Below are 16,780 nucleotides of genomic sequence, written 5' to 3' on the forward strand. Positions count from 1 at the left end.
ACAGGCTTCATTTCTTCCGTCCCTCTTGAGTTTGCCCTTCAAGAGGGAAATAGGAATCTCCTTCAGGATCTGCAGGATCTGTGGAAAAATAGCGTACATATTTGAGTTGTGTAATCACAATTATCACCATAATGCACCATGCGCTTATCACCGCTCCCCAGAGTCTTTTGCTCGGCCGTGGACCAAACAACTGCTCATAGAGTGACATCTTCTTCTTAGCTTCTTCGTGTCCTCTTCACGCGAAGGAAGAACAGCGCTAGAGTGATCTTCAGCTGTTTCAGCAGCAGCTTAGGTGGCAGCCTGAGGGAAGCATATCTCTGCTTCATCTCAGACCACTTAAATCACTTACAGGGGGTGCAGCTCAAGGTGTGTGGTGCTGTTGATGTGAGCTAGCTCCTCCTTTGATGACATAGACAGTGTTTTCACCCTACATGTGGTTGCACACGATTGCAGTGTGATGCGTGAATCCAAGTCCCTCTTCCTTCTGCTTTGACACTAGTAGGTCAACTGGACTTGATATTGAACCTCTCACCGCTCTGTAAGAGAACCAGATCTTAAGAACTTATGCACTAACACGTAGACTCCTGGCTGCACCTCGTGACAGGATAGGTTGGTTTGTGGCTGTTGTTGATGAACGCTCCGGCTAACGTCTCTCAGTTGTTGTAGTAAACATAAGACGTAGTCCACAACCAAAGTGTTTTGAGCGACGTGAGCAGTTTCTGGGTGTGAAAGCGGATGATTAGGAAATTTCCAATACAAAACTTCAAAAGGAAATAATTGCAAAGGACCACATTGTTTGGTCCATATATCCATGAGTACCAAAGGCAGAGCATCTGGCCATTTCATCCTTGTTTGTCTGCAACATTTGGCCAGTTTCTCTTTTATTATTTGATTATACCTTTCTTCTTTCCCACTAGCTTGTGGGTGGTAAGGAGTATGCAATTGTTGTTTACCCTATTATAGAACAAACCTTTTGGAAGACCTATCAAGTGAATGCAGGACCTTGAGACCATGATCACTTGAAATCACCTGGAGAATACCATACTGAACCTACAGACAAATTATTTACACATTTTTGATGCTGTGACGTCTGCTGTTTGTGAGGCAGTGTTTGAGGCAGTTGTGAGGCAGGCCTCTACTTATCCTGAAAATTTATCAACACACACCAAGACATATCGCAGTCTATCCACTTTTGGTAGTTGAATATTATCCACCTGTAGGTTTTGGAAAGGACCCTTAGTTGATCAAATGTGTGAAGGTGGTGCTTTCACTGCTCCTCCAGCGTTTTTGCTGGAGGCAAGTTTGACACGACAGACACTTCTTTTTCACAGCTGCTGTGAATCCACCAGTATGTAAAAACCAAATTCCGCATTTTACTTCCATGGGATAAACTATGGGTGGCATCTGCTAGCGTTGTCAGCAAGTATTTGGGGGCCACTGGTTTTCCTTCACAATCTTTCCAGAGGCCATTCAAAACCTGGGTGTATCCTTTATTCTTCCATTGGACATTTTCCTGTGGAGAACAGTTATTTTTCATTGTTTTTAGTTTTTCCCACTCTGGTATTGTCACCAGGCTCATTAATGAAACCTTTGAATTTTGGTTCTTCTGTTTTGGCAGCAGCATCTGTTCTGTTGTTACCTTTGGCTACTGGATCTTCTCCAGTAGAGTGAGCCTGACGCTTGATTACAGAAATTTCCTTTGTGAGATGTACCACATCATGTAAGTTTACAATTTCTTCTGCATTGCTTATGGGAGACCCACTTGCCGTGAGAAAGTTTCATATCTTCCAGATGGTACCAAAGTCATGTATTATGCCAACAGCGTACCTCGAATCTGAGTAAATGTTAATCTGTTTTACTTCCCCTAACTGACATGCTTGTGTAAGTGCCACTATTTGTGCTTTCTGTGCGGAGTGTGAAGTACCTACTGCTTTTGTATGAATCATATCATGTTCATCTACTAAGGCAAACCCAGAATTTAATTCACCTGTATCTGTTTATCTATGACAACTACCATCTACGTAAAATACTAAATCTGGGTTTTGGAGCGGTTCTTCCTGTAGGTCTGCTCTGGGCAGTGTGGTAGATGAACTCGACTCTTGAAGAGGTAGACACAGGAACACCTGGTTTATTAAAACGTGCTGCATAAACCAGTGCAGAGTTAAATAAACAAGCACCGCCCTCTTGGCATAATGGGAAAACAAAATAGGATACGTAGCTACGGCGATCCACCCGCTCAGGGGAACAAGAAAACAGCTCTGGAGCTTTCATCTACAGACCCACCAAACACTTAATGAGTCCAAAGGCTCCGTATTTAACCTTCTCGACCACACCCTGGGATGGAGATATAGTGAACAGTCTTCCACTCACTCTTCAGCTGTTCACAAAACTCAGCACTTAATATGGCTTATTAACACCTCTTAGCACATAGTGGAGCATATTTTACCAGTGACCTTCTCACCGAAGTGTTAGTGTTTGTGTGTGTAGTATACAATCATGTGTGTCTTGTTACGTCACATTTTCCAGGTCTGCATGTGGGCAATATTCTCCACTGGGCCCACATTCTCCTGAATCTTCCTCTGTCTGAGACAATCCTTTCTTATAAGGAAGCAATGTAGCAGAATTCAACTGTGAACACTTGGACAGAGTGATGTGACTAAGTTGTAGTAGTGCAACTTCCCAATGGGTGGGTCTTGCTTAAGTCACATGGTTAGTCCTCTGGCAGTTGAGTACAGCACAGATGGAGTGTGGAACCCAGTCAGACAATGCACGAGAACAAGATCTTCTGACTTTTCCACAGTATATGCTGCTGCTGCAAACTGCATTTTCCTTTCTTCCTCACAAATACAGCAAGGTGAAATGGTTTTTAATATATTAATATCTAATGTGCCTTCTATTGGTAGATCCGGTAATACAGATCTCCATCTATTTCATATACAATATGAAAGTTGCCCATAGGTGTCAGTCATATAAATCATCCGACTCCCTTCAGAATATTGTACACATTTAGATCCCTTCAGAGGGGTTTCAGGTGACTTAGCACAGGTGCTACTTATATTCTCCATATTTTATTGTCTAGGAGTTAATATAACCAGGAACAAATGCAAGTCTCGTCAGACCAACTTATGAGTTTACAGTATTTCATCTAATCTACTTTTCCTAAATGCTGTAATTGTATGTATCTCACAGTCTTATTTATATTCTGGATAATATACCATATGCTTATCTTATTTTATATTCACTCTATACTTTGTAAGGAGACAGTGTTCACACCGTGCAGTAACTGAGGCAGTGACCCAAGCAGGTCCAACATAAACAGCTTTTATTCAGCAACTCACGGGTAAACAGACAAGTCCTCCGGTTCGCAGCTGGGTTAACATGAGTCCTTAAACAACGGTTGCCGTGGGCAACGGCCGCGCCGGGCCGCTCAGAGCCTGACAGGTGCAGAGCCTTCCCAGGCGTTGGTTCAGCTACTCACAGGCCCGCCAAACTTTCCTGCTATGCTTCTAGCAGGTCCCAACACTGAACAACACTAATCCTTAGTGCAGGGTTTTTAAAGGACCTGTGGCAAGAGCCACTGGAACACCCGGGTTGGAGGGAGGAGGCCGCCACACTGCCTTCCTGTAGCCTCCCCCAAGAAATGAAGGCCCTGCCAGGTTTTACTAATCTGCCTTAGCCAGATAGCCTGACCAGGTCAATGCTCAACTTCATTCCTGCAGGTGAGTTTGTGGCTGCAATGCACTCCAATGGATTTAATAGGACTCTGTACACATTCTGGGGGATATATAACGTCCCTCGTATACGATCCCGGTCACTGCCTCACATATCCCCCCTCTGTTCAAACTTGTGGGGTTGAACATTTGTCATCATACAAGGTGCCCGGGACAGGGCATCCGCGTTTGCCTGCGACTTCCCAGGGCGATGTTCTACAGAGAAACTGAAATTTTGCAGTGACAGGAACCACCTGGTGACTCGCGCATTCCTCTGCTTGGCATTCCTCATCCTTACCAAGTGTGAGTGGTCCGTCACCAAGCGGAACTGACGCCCGAGTAAATAATAACGTAGCGATTCCAAGGCCCACTTAATAGCCAAACACTTCTTCTCTACCACGCTATAGTTTTTCTCTGCCGGGATAAGTTTTCTACTCAAGTAGGTGACCGGGTGCTCCTCGCCATTCACTTTTTGTGACAATTCCGCCCCGAGGTCTACCTCCGAGGCGTCTGTCTGTAAAATTAAGGTTTCCTTGAAGTTGGGGCTGATGAGGACCGGCTGTCTACACAGGGCCAACTTCGTGGACTGAAAGGCTTCTTCTGCCTGAGGGTTCCACCGAACCGTTACCGATTTTCATTTCAAGAGATTGGTCAGGGCCGCCGTTCTCCCAGCAAAATTAGGTATACACCGGCGGTAATACCCAAGGATGCCAAGGAACTCCCTCACCTGCTTTGTACTTGATGGTTTAGGCCAATTTTTTTATGGCCTCAACTTTATTGATTTGGGGCTTGATAACTCCTCGGCCAATCACATACCCCAAATATCGGGCTTCCTCTAGCCCTATCGCACATTTTTGGGGGTTTGCCGTTAACCCCGCAGCTCTGTGAGAATCCAGCACCGCTTGTACCTGGGATAGATGAGTATGCCAGTCGGTGCTAAAGATGATAATATCATCTAGATACGCGGACGCGTACTCCTGATGGGGCTTGAGCACTATGTCCATCAGCCTCTGGAATGTAGCCGGGGCCCCATGTAACCCAAAAGGTAAGACCACATAGTGATATAGCCCCCCCGGAGTTATGAAGGTCTTTTCCTTCGCCGATTCTGTGAGAGGTACCTGCCGATAATCCTTGGTGAGATCGAGCATGGTAAAGTACTGGGCCTGCCCCAGTCTCTCAATCCGCTCATCCACCCTGGGCATTGGATATAGGTCAAATTTCAACACTTTATTTAATTTCCAGAAATCGTTACAGAAGCGTAACGATCCGTCTGGTTTCGGAATCAGTATGATGGGGCTAGCCCACTCACTCCGTGATTTCTCGATGACGCCTAACTGGAGCATTTGTTTTACCTCAGCCGTGATAGCTTGCCTCTGGGCTTCGGGTACCCGGTACGGTCTCATTCGCACCCTTACCCCTTATTCGGTGACAATGTAATGTTGGAGAACGGTAGTCCTACCCGGTAGCTCTGACAACACGTCGGTATTCTGCTGCACCAGCGAGCGAGCCTTCTGTCGTTTCTGTTTAGTGAGAGCATCACTTATCCTGACCTCTCCCCCGGACGCATCCATGGCTGAAGGTAGAGAACTCTCTGGCGATATGCCCGAAGTGACGTCTGTAACTAAACACTCTCGATCTTTCCAAGGTTTTAGCAGGTTTACATGGTAAAGCTGCTCAGGTTTCCTCCTTCCGGGCTGATACACCCGGTAATTTACCTCCCCCACCTTTTCTCGAACCTCATATGGCCCTTGCCACTTGTCCATGAGCTTACTCTCGGCTGTGGGTACTAGTATTAATACCCAATCGCCCTTGTTAAAAGACCTGACCGTGGCTCTTTTATTATATGAGCTCCTCTGGACTGCCTGGGCATCTAACAGATGTTCTTTCACGATGGGCATGACCGCCGCAATCCGGTCCTGCATACTAGCCACGTTTTCAATTATACTCCTATGTGGAGTCGGCTCTTATTCCCATGTCTCTTTGGCTATGTCCAACAGACCCCTAGGGTGTCTGCCGTACAATAACTCAAAGGGAGAGAACCCTGCGGAATCCCGGGGGTACCTCACGGACGGCAAACATCAAATAGGGTAGCAACATGTCCCAATCCCTTCCGTCCTTAGAAACCACCTTTTTTTAACATGGACTTGAGGGTTTTATTGAACCGTTCTACTAGCCCGTCGGTTTGAGGGTGGTACACCGAGGTGCGCAGTTGTTTAATTTTTAGCATTTTGCACAGTTCCCTTGTCACTTTGGACATAAAAGGGGTCCCTTGATCCGTCAGGATCTCCTTAGGTAGTCCAAGGCGACAGAACATGGCAAACAGCTCCCGTGCAGTCAGTTTCGCCGAGGTGTGGTGTAGCGGTATAGCCTCCGGGTACCGGGTGGCATAGTCGACGGCCACCAGTATATGTTGGTGGCCACGAGCGGATTTTACAATGGGCCCTACCAAGTCCATTGCAATCCGTTCAAAAGGTACCTCTATCACTGGCAGGGGTACCAATGGGCTACGGAAATTGGCGGTGGGTTTGGTCAGTTGACATTCGGGGCAGGATTCGCAGTACTTTTGGACCTCCGCGTAAATCCCCGGCCAAAAGAACCGCTGCAAGATACGGTCTTGTGTCGTTTTAACCCTTAAGTGTCCACCCAGCAGGTGTGTGTGTGCTAAATCTAGAACCGCCCGACGGTACAACTGAGGTACCACTAACTGTTCCATGACCTCGTCCCTGATCTTGTCTACCCTATAGAGCAACTCACCGTTGACTACCATGCGTGGAAATACAGTATCTGCACTGGGCTGTTGAGCTACGCCATTTACCTGTAACACCTTTTCCAGCGCCCGAGTCAGGGTGGGATCCTGTAGCTGAGCTGTCCCAAACGTGTCCCGGAACACTTCCAGCTCAGGGATTGATGGGGTCTCCTCGACCTCTCCTGCCAGCACCTCTAGGGGAGACCTATCGGGGTCACACAATGTCCCTAGGTTGGACACCCCTACGGCAGGTATCCCCGACTCGGGTTCGCCGGGTACAGCGCCTGTAATAAATTTTACCGGGGGAGAGTGGATTTTGTATTTCCACAGAGTCCAGAACAAGGGCAAGTCTCTTCCCAACACAGTCCCATAGGGAAGAGTTTTTACCACCCCAACCACATGTTTTATGTCGCCACATGGCGTGGACAAAACTACCTCCGCGGTTGGGTACTCTCGGAGGTCCCCATGGATACACACAACCCTGACTGTCCGTCCACTGGGGTTGTCTCCTGCCACCAGCGACCCATGCACCAAAGTCACTAGGCTCCCCTAGTCTAGGAGAGCCTGCGTGGGGTACCCATTAACCAATACCTGGCACAGTTGGGGTTCACTGTCCGAGGGGTCGGCACTCGCAGTGCAGACGGTCTGGGTGTACATTGAAACCCAGCGGTTATACCCGCAGTCCATAGGCTCCGTAGTCAGGGGACAGTTAGCAACCACATGTCCCGGCCCTTAACACTGCCAGCATCTAATGGTGGAGGTACTGTAAAGGTCTTATGATCGTTTGGGAGGGAACCGGTCTCCTGCTACTCTCACTCCGTGGTGCCCCTTCAGCACGGGTACGGTGCTGACTCTCCTCAGCAGAGGGACGCGACCCCCTTCGCGGTTCCTGGGTTGGCAGGGATCGGCGTGACAGCCGCGAGGGGACAGAGACCCGGATAAAGTCCTGAATGGCTGAGTAGCGCTCGATCAGGCTGACCAACTGGTCGAGAGTGCCGGGGTCCCCTTGTCCCACCCAATGTTGGATATCGGCTGGCAGAGTCCTCACCAGCCGGTCGACCACCACCCTCTCCACCATCTAGGCTGGAGTCAAAGACTCAGGCTGGAGCCACCTCTTTACCAGCTGCAAAAGGTCATAAGCCTGAGACCGGGCGGGTCGGGTCTCCACAAAGGCCTATGAAAACATGCGCTGAGCCCTCTCGTACGTATTGTCCCCCAGCCGGGCAAGGATCTCACCTTTGAGCCTCTGATAGTCCTGGCCGTCCTCCCGACTGAGGTTGAAATATGCCTTCTGGGCATCGCCAACCAAAAACGGAGCCACCACTTCAGCTCACTGGCCGGCTGGTAGGTTTGCTCTGCTGTGCGTTCGTAGACGGTCAGGAAGGCTTCCACGTCATCCTCCGGTCCCATCTTCCTCAACGCTGAGCAAACCTTGTCCCTGGCCTCTCGACGTTCCGGAATCGGTGTTGTGGCCGTTTCCCGCAGGGCAGCAATCTGTTGCAGTAACAGTTCATTTGTTTTTTGTTGCTGCTGGTACAGTAACTGCTGCTGCTTGTACTGCTGCTCTCGCTCCTGCTGTTGCCTCTGAGACTGCAGCTGCTGCTGATTGTACTGCGGCTCCCGCTCCTGCAGTTGCCGTTGGAGACTCTGGTGCTGCTCCTGCTGTTGCCGCTGAGACTGCAGCTTCTGCTGCTGGGTAAGTACCAGCTGCTTTAACAGCTCCTCCATTTTGTCCACGGGGTGGGGATGAAAGGTGGCAGGCCGGATTGTAGTCATGCAGCTGCTGGTGGGGTATTCCTCAGTCACAATGCCCGCTTTCTCCACCTAGTTGTAAGGCGGCAGTATTCACACCGTGCAGTAACTGAGGCAGTGACCCAAGCAAGTCCAACATAAACAGCTTTAATCAGCAACTCACGGGTAAACAGAAAAGTCCTCTGGTTCACAGCGGGGGTTAACATGAGTCCTTAAACAACGGTTGCCGTGGGCAACGGCCGCATCAGGCCGCTCAGAGCCTGACAGGTGCAGAGCCTTCCCAGGCGTGGGTTCAGCTACACACAGGCCCGCCAAACTTTCCTGCTATGCTTCTAGCAGGTCCCTTCACTGAACAACACTAATCCTTAGTGCAGGGTTTTTAAAGGACCTGTGGCAAGAGCCACTGGAAAACCCGGGTTGGAGGGAGGAGGCCGCCCCACTGCCTTCCTGTAGCCTCCCCCAAGAAATGAAGGCCCTGCCGGGTTTTACTAATCTGCCTTAGCCAGATAGCCTGACCAGGTCAGTGCTCACCTTCATTCCTGCATTGCAGCCACAGGTGAGTTTGTGACTGCAATGCACTCCAATGGATTTAATAGGTCTCTGTACACATTCTGGGGGATATATAACGTCCCTCGTATACGATCCCGGTCACTGCCTCACAACTTATAGCTCTATTAATATCTTAAGGTTAATATGATATAGATATTGTTACGCACACACCCGGACTGACTGGCGTGAGCATGATTAGTGATCCCACTGTACCATGAACTGAGGAGTGCCTGGAGAGGCGTAACTAAGTATCAACTCGGTCCGACCCAGGTCACATGGCGGCTCAGTCGACTCCGTGAACCAGGGAGGAACCGAGCAGAGGGACCAGGTGCTACTCCAGGTCAGACCCCGGTCACAGCTGTTGACCCACACCGGGGAATGTAGGAACAGGCTGGTTAGGCTGGCATACAGACAGGTGGATACTGGCAGGCACAGCTGGTATGCAGACAGATGGGTATTGGCAGGCATGGCTGGTATGCAGACAGGTGGGCACTGGCAGGTAGGAACGCAGGCAGGATAGGGACCAGTACAGACTGGGACACAGGAACGGAGCCGCAGGTGCGGTAGACAAGCAGAGCAGAGCAAAACCCGCAGATGCGGTAGACAAGCAGAGCAGAGCAAAACCCGCAGATGCAGTAGACAAGCCGAGTAGAGCAAAACCCGCAGGTGCAGTAGACGAGCAGAGCAGAGCAAAACCCGCAGGTGGGGTAGACAAGCAGAGCAGAGCAAAACCCGCAGGTGCGGTAGACAAGCAGAGCAGAGCAAAATTCGGAGATGCAGTAGACAAGCAGAGCAGAGCAAAACCCGCAGATGCGGTAGACAAGCAGAGCAGAGCAAAACCCGCAGATGCGGTAGTCAAGCAGAGCAGTGCAAAACCCGCAGATGCGGTAGACAAGCAGAGCTGAGCAAAACCCACAGATGCGGTAGACAAGCAGAGCAGAGCAAAACCCGCAGATGCGGTAGACAAGCAGTGCAGAGAAAACCCGCAGGTGCGGTAGACAAGCAGAGCAGAGCAAAACCCGCAGGTGCGGTAGACAAGCAGAGCAGAGCAAAAGCCGCAGATGTGGTAGACAAGCAGAGCAGAGCAAAACCCGCAGATGCGGTAGACAAGCAGAGCAGAGAAAAACCCGCAGGTGCGGTAGACAAGCAGAGCAGAGCAAAACCCGCAGGTGCGGTAGACAAGCTGAGCAGAGCAAAACTCGTAGATGTGGTAGACAGGCAGAGCAGAGCAAAACCCGCAGATGCGGTAGACAAGCAGAGCAAAACCCGCAGATGCGGTAGACAAGCAGAGCAGAGCAAAACCCGCAGATGCGGTAGACAAGCATAGCAGAGCAAAACCCGCAGATGCGGTAGACAAGCAGAGCAGAGCAAAACCTGCCGGTGCGGTAGACAAGCAGAGCAGAGCAAAACCGCAGGTGCGGTGGACAAGCAGAGCAGAGCAAATCCGCAGGTGCGGTAGACAAGCAGAGCAGAGCAAAACCCGCAGATGCGGTAGACAGGAAAGGGCTCTGTTCACATGGAACAGACTGGAAAACACAAGAAGACAGCTGGAACACAGGAGTTAGATACGGAGGAAGGGAAACCGAATGAGTAGAACCAGATACACACAAGGTACTTGCAATGAAGTAGCGAGTGGACACAAAACTCACAAACAGAAGTACAGAGACAACGAGTTGGAGTTAGGTGCAGGTTCAGACACTGCAGGAAAAGGGAAAGGCGCAGACATAGAGAAAAACAGGCAACGGGCTAGGACACAGTTCAGACAGAAAGTGAACCAGGAATTAGATACAGGAACAAGCCTGGGAACTCAGCCCCCAGGGTGGCGGAGACAGACTAGAAGTCACAGATACAGGTAGCAGGCCTGGGTATACAGCCCCCAGGGGCGGAAACAGACAAGATACAAGACAGGACCTGGCAACTCAGTTGCACAGAACAAACTGAATGAAGGTGTTGCTCAGGCACCTCCTACTGGGTGGAGGGGGTTTAAGTATCCAGTGACTCACAGCAATAGGCTGGGGACGCATTAGGACTGCGCACACTGTAGCTGTAAGAATCAGGAGCTACAGCGCCGCCGCCCTAAGCCAGCAGACAAGAGACATACAAACAGCAGGTACTGGAGCAAAGTGTGCAGCCTGGCCTGATAGGTAAGATTGCGGTCTTGCATGGTGGGAAGTGGTAAGCCATGCAAGCACGCCGCCAGGGATGTTACAGATATACAGTTTATAATTCAACACTTTAAGTAAATAACCAAAAAATAAAGGTTTTATCTGTTATTCTAGAGATCTTGGAAAGTTTTTTGAATATATTTACTAATCACTGTTCTCCCTTTTTCCCGGTCGTACCGGTGACCACACTGTCATTGAGTGATTTGTTTTTTTTAAATAATATTTTTCTCAGATTCACATAACACTACACATAATCATCCAGAAATAACATACAAACACATATAACATGTAAGGAAATGGGCATATTGCCCAACGTTCCCCCTTGAAGAACAAGTGTAATGTTACATTGTGCAATGTGAATAGTGATATGCGTTAATGATGTTTTATGTGTACTCTGCCCAGCAACAGGTAGTTAATAGGGACAGTTAGAGTTAAGATTGGGACTCGCCCAGAATAGTAGGGGCTAACCTGAAGGACAGAGGCTGTTTCCTGTCAGACAGGGCCCAGTGTGCATAGAAAGCAGACCTGAAGTCTGATGTGAGCAGTACTGCATGATGTGGGTGTCTCTAAAGTGAGAAAAGATTGAGACAAAGGATAGTGAGATCCTAGCGGAAAGTAGAAGAGAAGTGACTGAAGGAATAGAGTGGTCGATCAGAGACGGGTCATTGGGAAGGACACCTAGAAGTACAACCCTGAGTTTATAAATCAGAGAGGTAATGGGCCTAGAGTACATAAGATGAAGAGAATGCACCAAGCGGGAGTTCCAGAGCATCAAAGACTGAGAAAATATGTACCGCCATGCTGGCACCGTAGCTCCCCTAAGAGGAAAGAAGGCGAGAACAGAGAGTTGAGCATAGGACTCTTACTAACTGGACTGTAGTACTGATTGTGAAGCAAATACTCATTAAGTTGTGCACCCACTATCTTCTGTATATAATCCCCCCAAGTTATCGTTGAGTAAAAAGTTTATTTTTGACTGGCGGTCTCCCTCTTTGAACTGTCAAACATCTGGTCCTGGCCAACCATCAACATTGGTTACATGCAGCCTGCAAGGGTGTAGCACCCCCATAGCACAAGTCCACACACCCAGCCAGAACCCCCACCTTCATGTATGGTGCCGGGGCTTAAAAGATGAGTACATCACCCATGGCTACCGCCCCGCACCATGTTACACATCGACTCGTAGAGTCCATGGGGCATTGAAATTAGTTTTGTGTACCATCACATTTCTGGCATTGCCCAGACATATTCTGTCTTCATCTTTAGGCTTTTCGGAGGTACGTTCATGATTTTGCTGCAGAACTTCTGTTCTCTCTATTGTTCACAACAGATCATAGCTGGGCAGCAAAAACTCCCAAGATGTCAGCGCTTGCTCCGTCCAGCAGCTTGATTTCTCAGTTTCCATAGAGAGTCACGGAATAAACCAAAATCTGGATAATTCTATAGATCAATAGATATTTGTTTTAATGGCAATAAACTTTCAGTGCGATGCGGAGCGTGAAGAAACCCTTTGCTAGATGTGTTAGCATAGTAAAAATAATGAACTGTATAATTCACTTTCGACGCGGTATTTTCCACAATGCTTATTAAGCCGGTAAACGTATAGTCCCATGGTGTATAGTAGTAATGTTGCTAGGAGACTCGCGGCACCATTCAGACGGTCGGGATTTTCACAGATTGTCAGAAATGCATACAGATTTCACCAGCTGCTGTAAATTCATACTTCTCAAATGTATTCCCAGCGCTGCCAAAAATTGTAAAGCACTCGGCGCTTTAGAGGCATCCACATCCCAATGTTAAGACGCGATGCTCCAATTCTGGAATGAAGTGAGGAGGTGCAGGACAAAGGAGGGGTACACAAAAATTTGAGCAACGGCAATCAATTAGTTAAAAGTATAATCAATATTTGTAACCATTGCTATTGTCTCAATGCTTCGAAAATAAGAAAAAGGCATTTTGACGGCATGAATATCGCCAACTCTCTCCAGGGAACAGGGGATCGCGATATTCCAAATTCATCTCCAGTTCGGAATGGTGCAGGTCCCAGTAATCAGACCACCACCTCATTGACATGCCGTAAAGACATATTGTGCATTTTCTCCCTTAAAGGGATTGTCCACTTAATAAGCCTTGTAGACCCTGCTCCATGCACCCACACATTTGGGACAGGTCATTGGAGGTCCGAAAAGGGCCCCTGTGCAAGAACAATATACAGTATGGGCCCTTTATAGTCCAATAGCTCTTCATAATGCAAAAGTTCACCTACTTTGGAGGTAGAAGTGGCCCCCTGAGCAGCTGCACAGATTGCGCCAATGATATGTCCACCCTCGATGCAGGTGCTTGAAGCGTGCTCTTGAATTCAACCTTCTCCATAAATGGCTGGTGCAGGCTGTGTTATACAGCTAGCACCCGCCTCTAAGAGCTAGCTCCTATCACTGCTGTTTAACCCTTTAGATGCCACTATCAATCTCTGACAGCAGCATTTAAAGGGCTCCGATTGACGTAAGCGATTTTGGGGTGCCAATAAATTACTACAGCATATGGAGATCTACTGAAGACCCCCTTGGCTACAATCTTTGTTTTACTATGAAGCCCCTCACTGGGTTTTATAGGAGATAGTTAATTTCCCGAAGCATTGCAGTAGTACAAGCGATTACCGATAACTGGTTCAGGTTACATGAGGAGACTAAAAAATAAGTGGAAAAGAGTTACGGTACATTATTTTTAAAAAAAATATAGAAAAATAAAAACATAAAGGTTCAAATTTCCCTTTCTTTTACCAATCTGAAAATTAAGGAATGAAAAAGAAGAAAAATGAGTAAGCGCATTTCATATTTGGTGTCTGTAATAGTCTGATCTATCGAAATATAAAATTAATTAATCCAAATTGTAAATGCCGTCACGAAAAAAATATAAAAACAGCAAAATTGTCGGTTGTTAGTCCACTGATATCTAGGGGTGTAACTAGGTGAGGGGGATGCAGTTGCCCCTGGACCCTGAAGCGTCAGGGGTCCCAAAGGTCCTCCAAAAGAGACCAATACTATTAAAGACACTGATATTTAGGAGCCCTATTATAGATTTTATATTGGTACCCACAAGTCTCAAATTGCACCGCTGCTTACATTCCTAAAAAAATGGGGGAAAAAAGACACAGGAGAGAACTTCATTTTTGGTCAGCATGGGACCAAAGATGTGCGTAAGTGTGTTAGCTGACTAGTTTCAATAGCTAAGCCAGTCCCACTCTCCGTCATAGCCAATGCATACACAGAGAAGGGGGCTGGCTGAGATATTAAAATGAGTCAAACAGACAGCCCCTTCACAGACATCACTAGTCAACTAGTCAAGTGCCAATACTTGACAAAGTAGAGTTCCAGGGGTCAGGGATTGGCACTGATTTCTTAAAATTGTGCCACCTTTCCTATTAGAAGTATATTAGTAAGTTGGACATCTTTATAAATGAAACACATCTAAAGATATTTTTTTTCCGTTGACAGTCCCTTTAAATAGTGTCTCTCTAACCTTGTTGATATGATATAGAAAGATAGGAAGACTGATAGAGACTTATCAAAATGGTGACATCCCAACAGTGTATAACGGGGTATCTATATATCAAAGTCTTTATGGGACACCAATGTTTGGCTTTAGATACTTATACACAGGACCTGGAAATAGACATTCTATAAAAAAAAGTCAGGACCTTTCTATGCATGGGTTTACTCACTATATTGCACCAATGGAGAAAGGTCAAACATGGACTTTGAGATTGGCAAGATCACTAAATTAATTTTTGGCAAAGCTGACTCTGTTGGTAAACTCAGTTTTCACTGAAGTTAACCAAAAAATTGGACTTTATTCAAGTCATAGCTGCCAGTGTCCAGCAGGAGACCACTATAGATATGTAGATGATTTCTTTTTTTTGGAATATGCAATATAGTAGCTCTGCAGAGTTAAAAGTCCTTCTTAAAAAAAAGAATTAAATAAATCGGACGAGTGCTATCCGTCACTTTGACCAATAGCATTTGTCCCCATGTTATTCTATGGGACTGTGCACATGTTCGATGGTTATCGATTTTATGCACCATTTGCCTCCAAAAATTGGATGCCACACTCTCTATCAACTCTCTGGGTCCTTGAAAAAAATTGGACCAGAACTCAGATGTCATGTCTGATTTTCACAGGCTGACAATATAGAGGTGAAGAAACTTTCTTTTTTTTTCTACTCCTCCGAGAAAATTGGATAACTGTCTGATCAAACTCTGATCAGAGTGTGATTAGCATAACCGGACTGATTTTCTCGAATGAGAGAAAAATGGTTGTGTGACTCCAGCCTTGCCCTCAGCCATTCCCGGAAGCTCCTTTAATATATTTACCCCATCCCTATTGGTCTGTGCTTCCTGATTCCTTCCTGAACACAATGAAAATGGCCGGAAATGCCCCTTGAGTCAGTCATTGACTGAGGCGGATCACCATTACTGCCAGTGATTAGCTGAGGAGGCATAGCCATTTTTTAGTATGAACGCAGATCTTCGGGATCTTGTAACCTCCAAACGGAGGACATTGGGACAATGGACATTTCCAAACAACAGTGTATTAGCTTAGGAATTCAGTGTTGGATGATGATAAGTATGTTGTTGATGTTGACTAATTAAGGTCTGAAACTTCGGTTGGCTTTACGTGTAAAAAAGGTCCTTGTACACTGGTTGAGCAATTGAGGATTGCCACTAGTCATTATCACAGTCCAGTTTTATTGAACTTTATGAGTCATCATTCACTGAAAATCAATAACTTTACACTACAAAACCTTTTCGCTGTTCATTATATCAGATAAACTGAAAAGTCACGGATTCCTCATCTTGTTTTTTCCCACAGGTGGCCCAGCTCCCATTTTCTATTGGTGATGGAAAATGGCACCATATTTGCATCACATGGACAACCAGGGATGGAATGTGGGAAGCATATCTAGATGGCGTCAAACTGGGCTCAGGGGAAAATCTGGCCCCCTGGCACCCAATTAAACCAAATGGAATTCTTATTTTGGGCCAGGAGCAGGTGAGAGTGAAGTGTAATTACTCCTTACACAACAGCTTTCCTTATAAAAGACACCGTACTGTAGGAACATCAGCACAATAGTCACACTACTTCCAATACTTTCTCAAGAGAACCCAAGGGACCAATGTCCTTTAGTTGTTCCATATAAATAACTCCTCTGAACACAGTGCTGTTTTGAAAAGATGGAGCTGATAAAAACCACATATCTAGTGGCAGGATTTTTATTTTAAAATCTATAGAAGTATGTGCATTTTATGTATAATTAGATATAAAACATTTCTACAATTGGTTTTTACATGAAATTCTCAAAGTATTTACCCATATTTTTTTCTGCAGCTTGCATGTATTATAATACACTGCAAGCTGCTTGATTCCATTTAGTCTCAATCCCAATGGCTGGCATCCTCTCAGCTCTATTTCCAGACGCTCTGTTTTGTGTTGTGAACACTCGTCTAATCTCATCTAAGAAAATATCAAATCAGATTTGAGATTAAATACATTTTCTTAAAGGGAATCTGTCAGCAGGTTTTTCCTACCTCATGTGAGGGCAGCATGATGTAGGCAAAGAGACCCTGATTTCAGCGATGTATCATTTAGTTTACTAGGTGCAGCAGCTGTGACTCAATCAGCATTTTTACATGTAGGATGGATTAGAGCTGAGAAAGCTAATCCTGCCCACACCAGGCTATGTATGTACATTTTCTATAAACAGTGAGCTGCTTATCACAGGAGGGGCGGAGTTGGACAAGCATCCACGTGCTGCTGTAGTCCAGATAATCATAATCACCAAGTGATAAAACCTTCAGTGT

General features: G+C 46.8%; 1 protein-coding gene across 1 annotated transcript in view; it reads left to right on the plus strand.

Moving 5' to 3' along the window:
- Positions 1–16,780, plus strand: part of NPTX2 (neuronal pentraxin 2) — a 46,576-nt gene that overhangs the window by 25,236 nt on the left and 4,560 nt on the right. Inside the window, exon 4 of the mRNA XM_073648012.1 lies at positions 15,792–15,971. Within this exon, the coding sequence (XP_073504113.1) occupies positions 15,792–15,971 (180 nt within the window). The remainder of the gene's footprint in view (positions 1–15,791; positions 15,972–16,780) is intronic.

Source organism: Phyllobates terribilis, unplaced genomic scaffold (genome assembly GCF_046119375.1).
Source record: "Phyllobates terribilis strain yellow unplaced genomic scaffold, ASM4611937v1 Scaffold_9__5_contigs__length_417890890, whole genome shotgun sequence".
Taxonomy (NCBI): Eukaryota; Metazoa; Chordata; class Amphibia; order Anura; family Dendrobatidae; genus Phyllobates; species Phyllobates terribilis.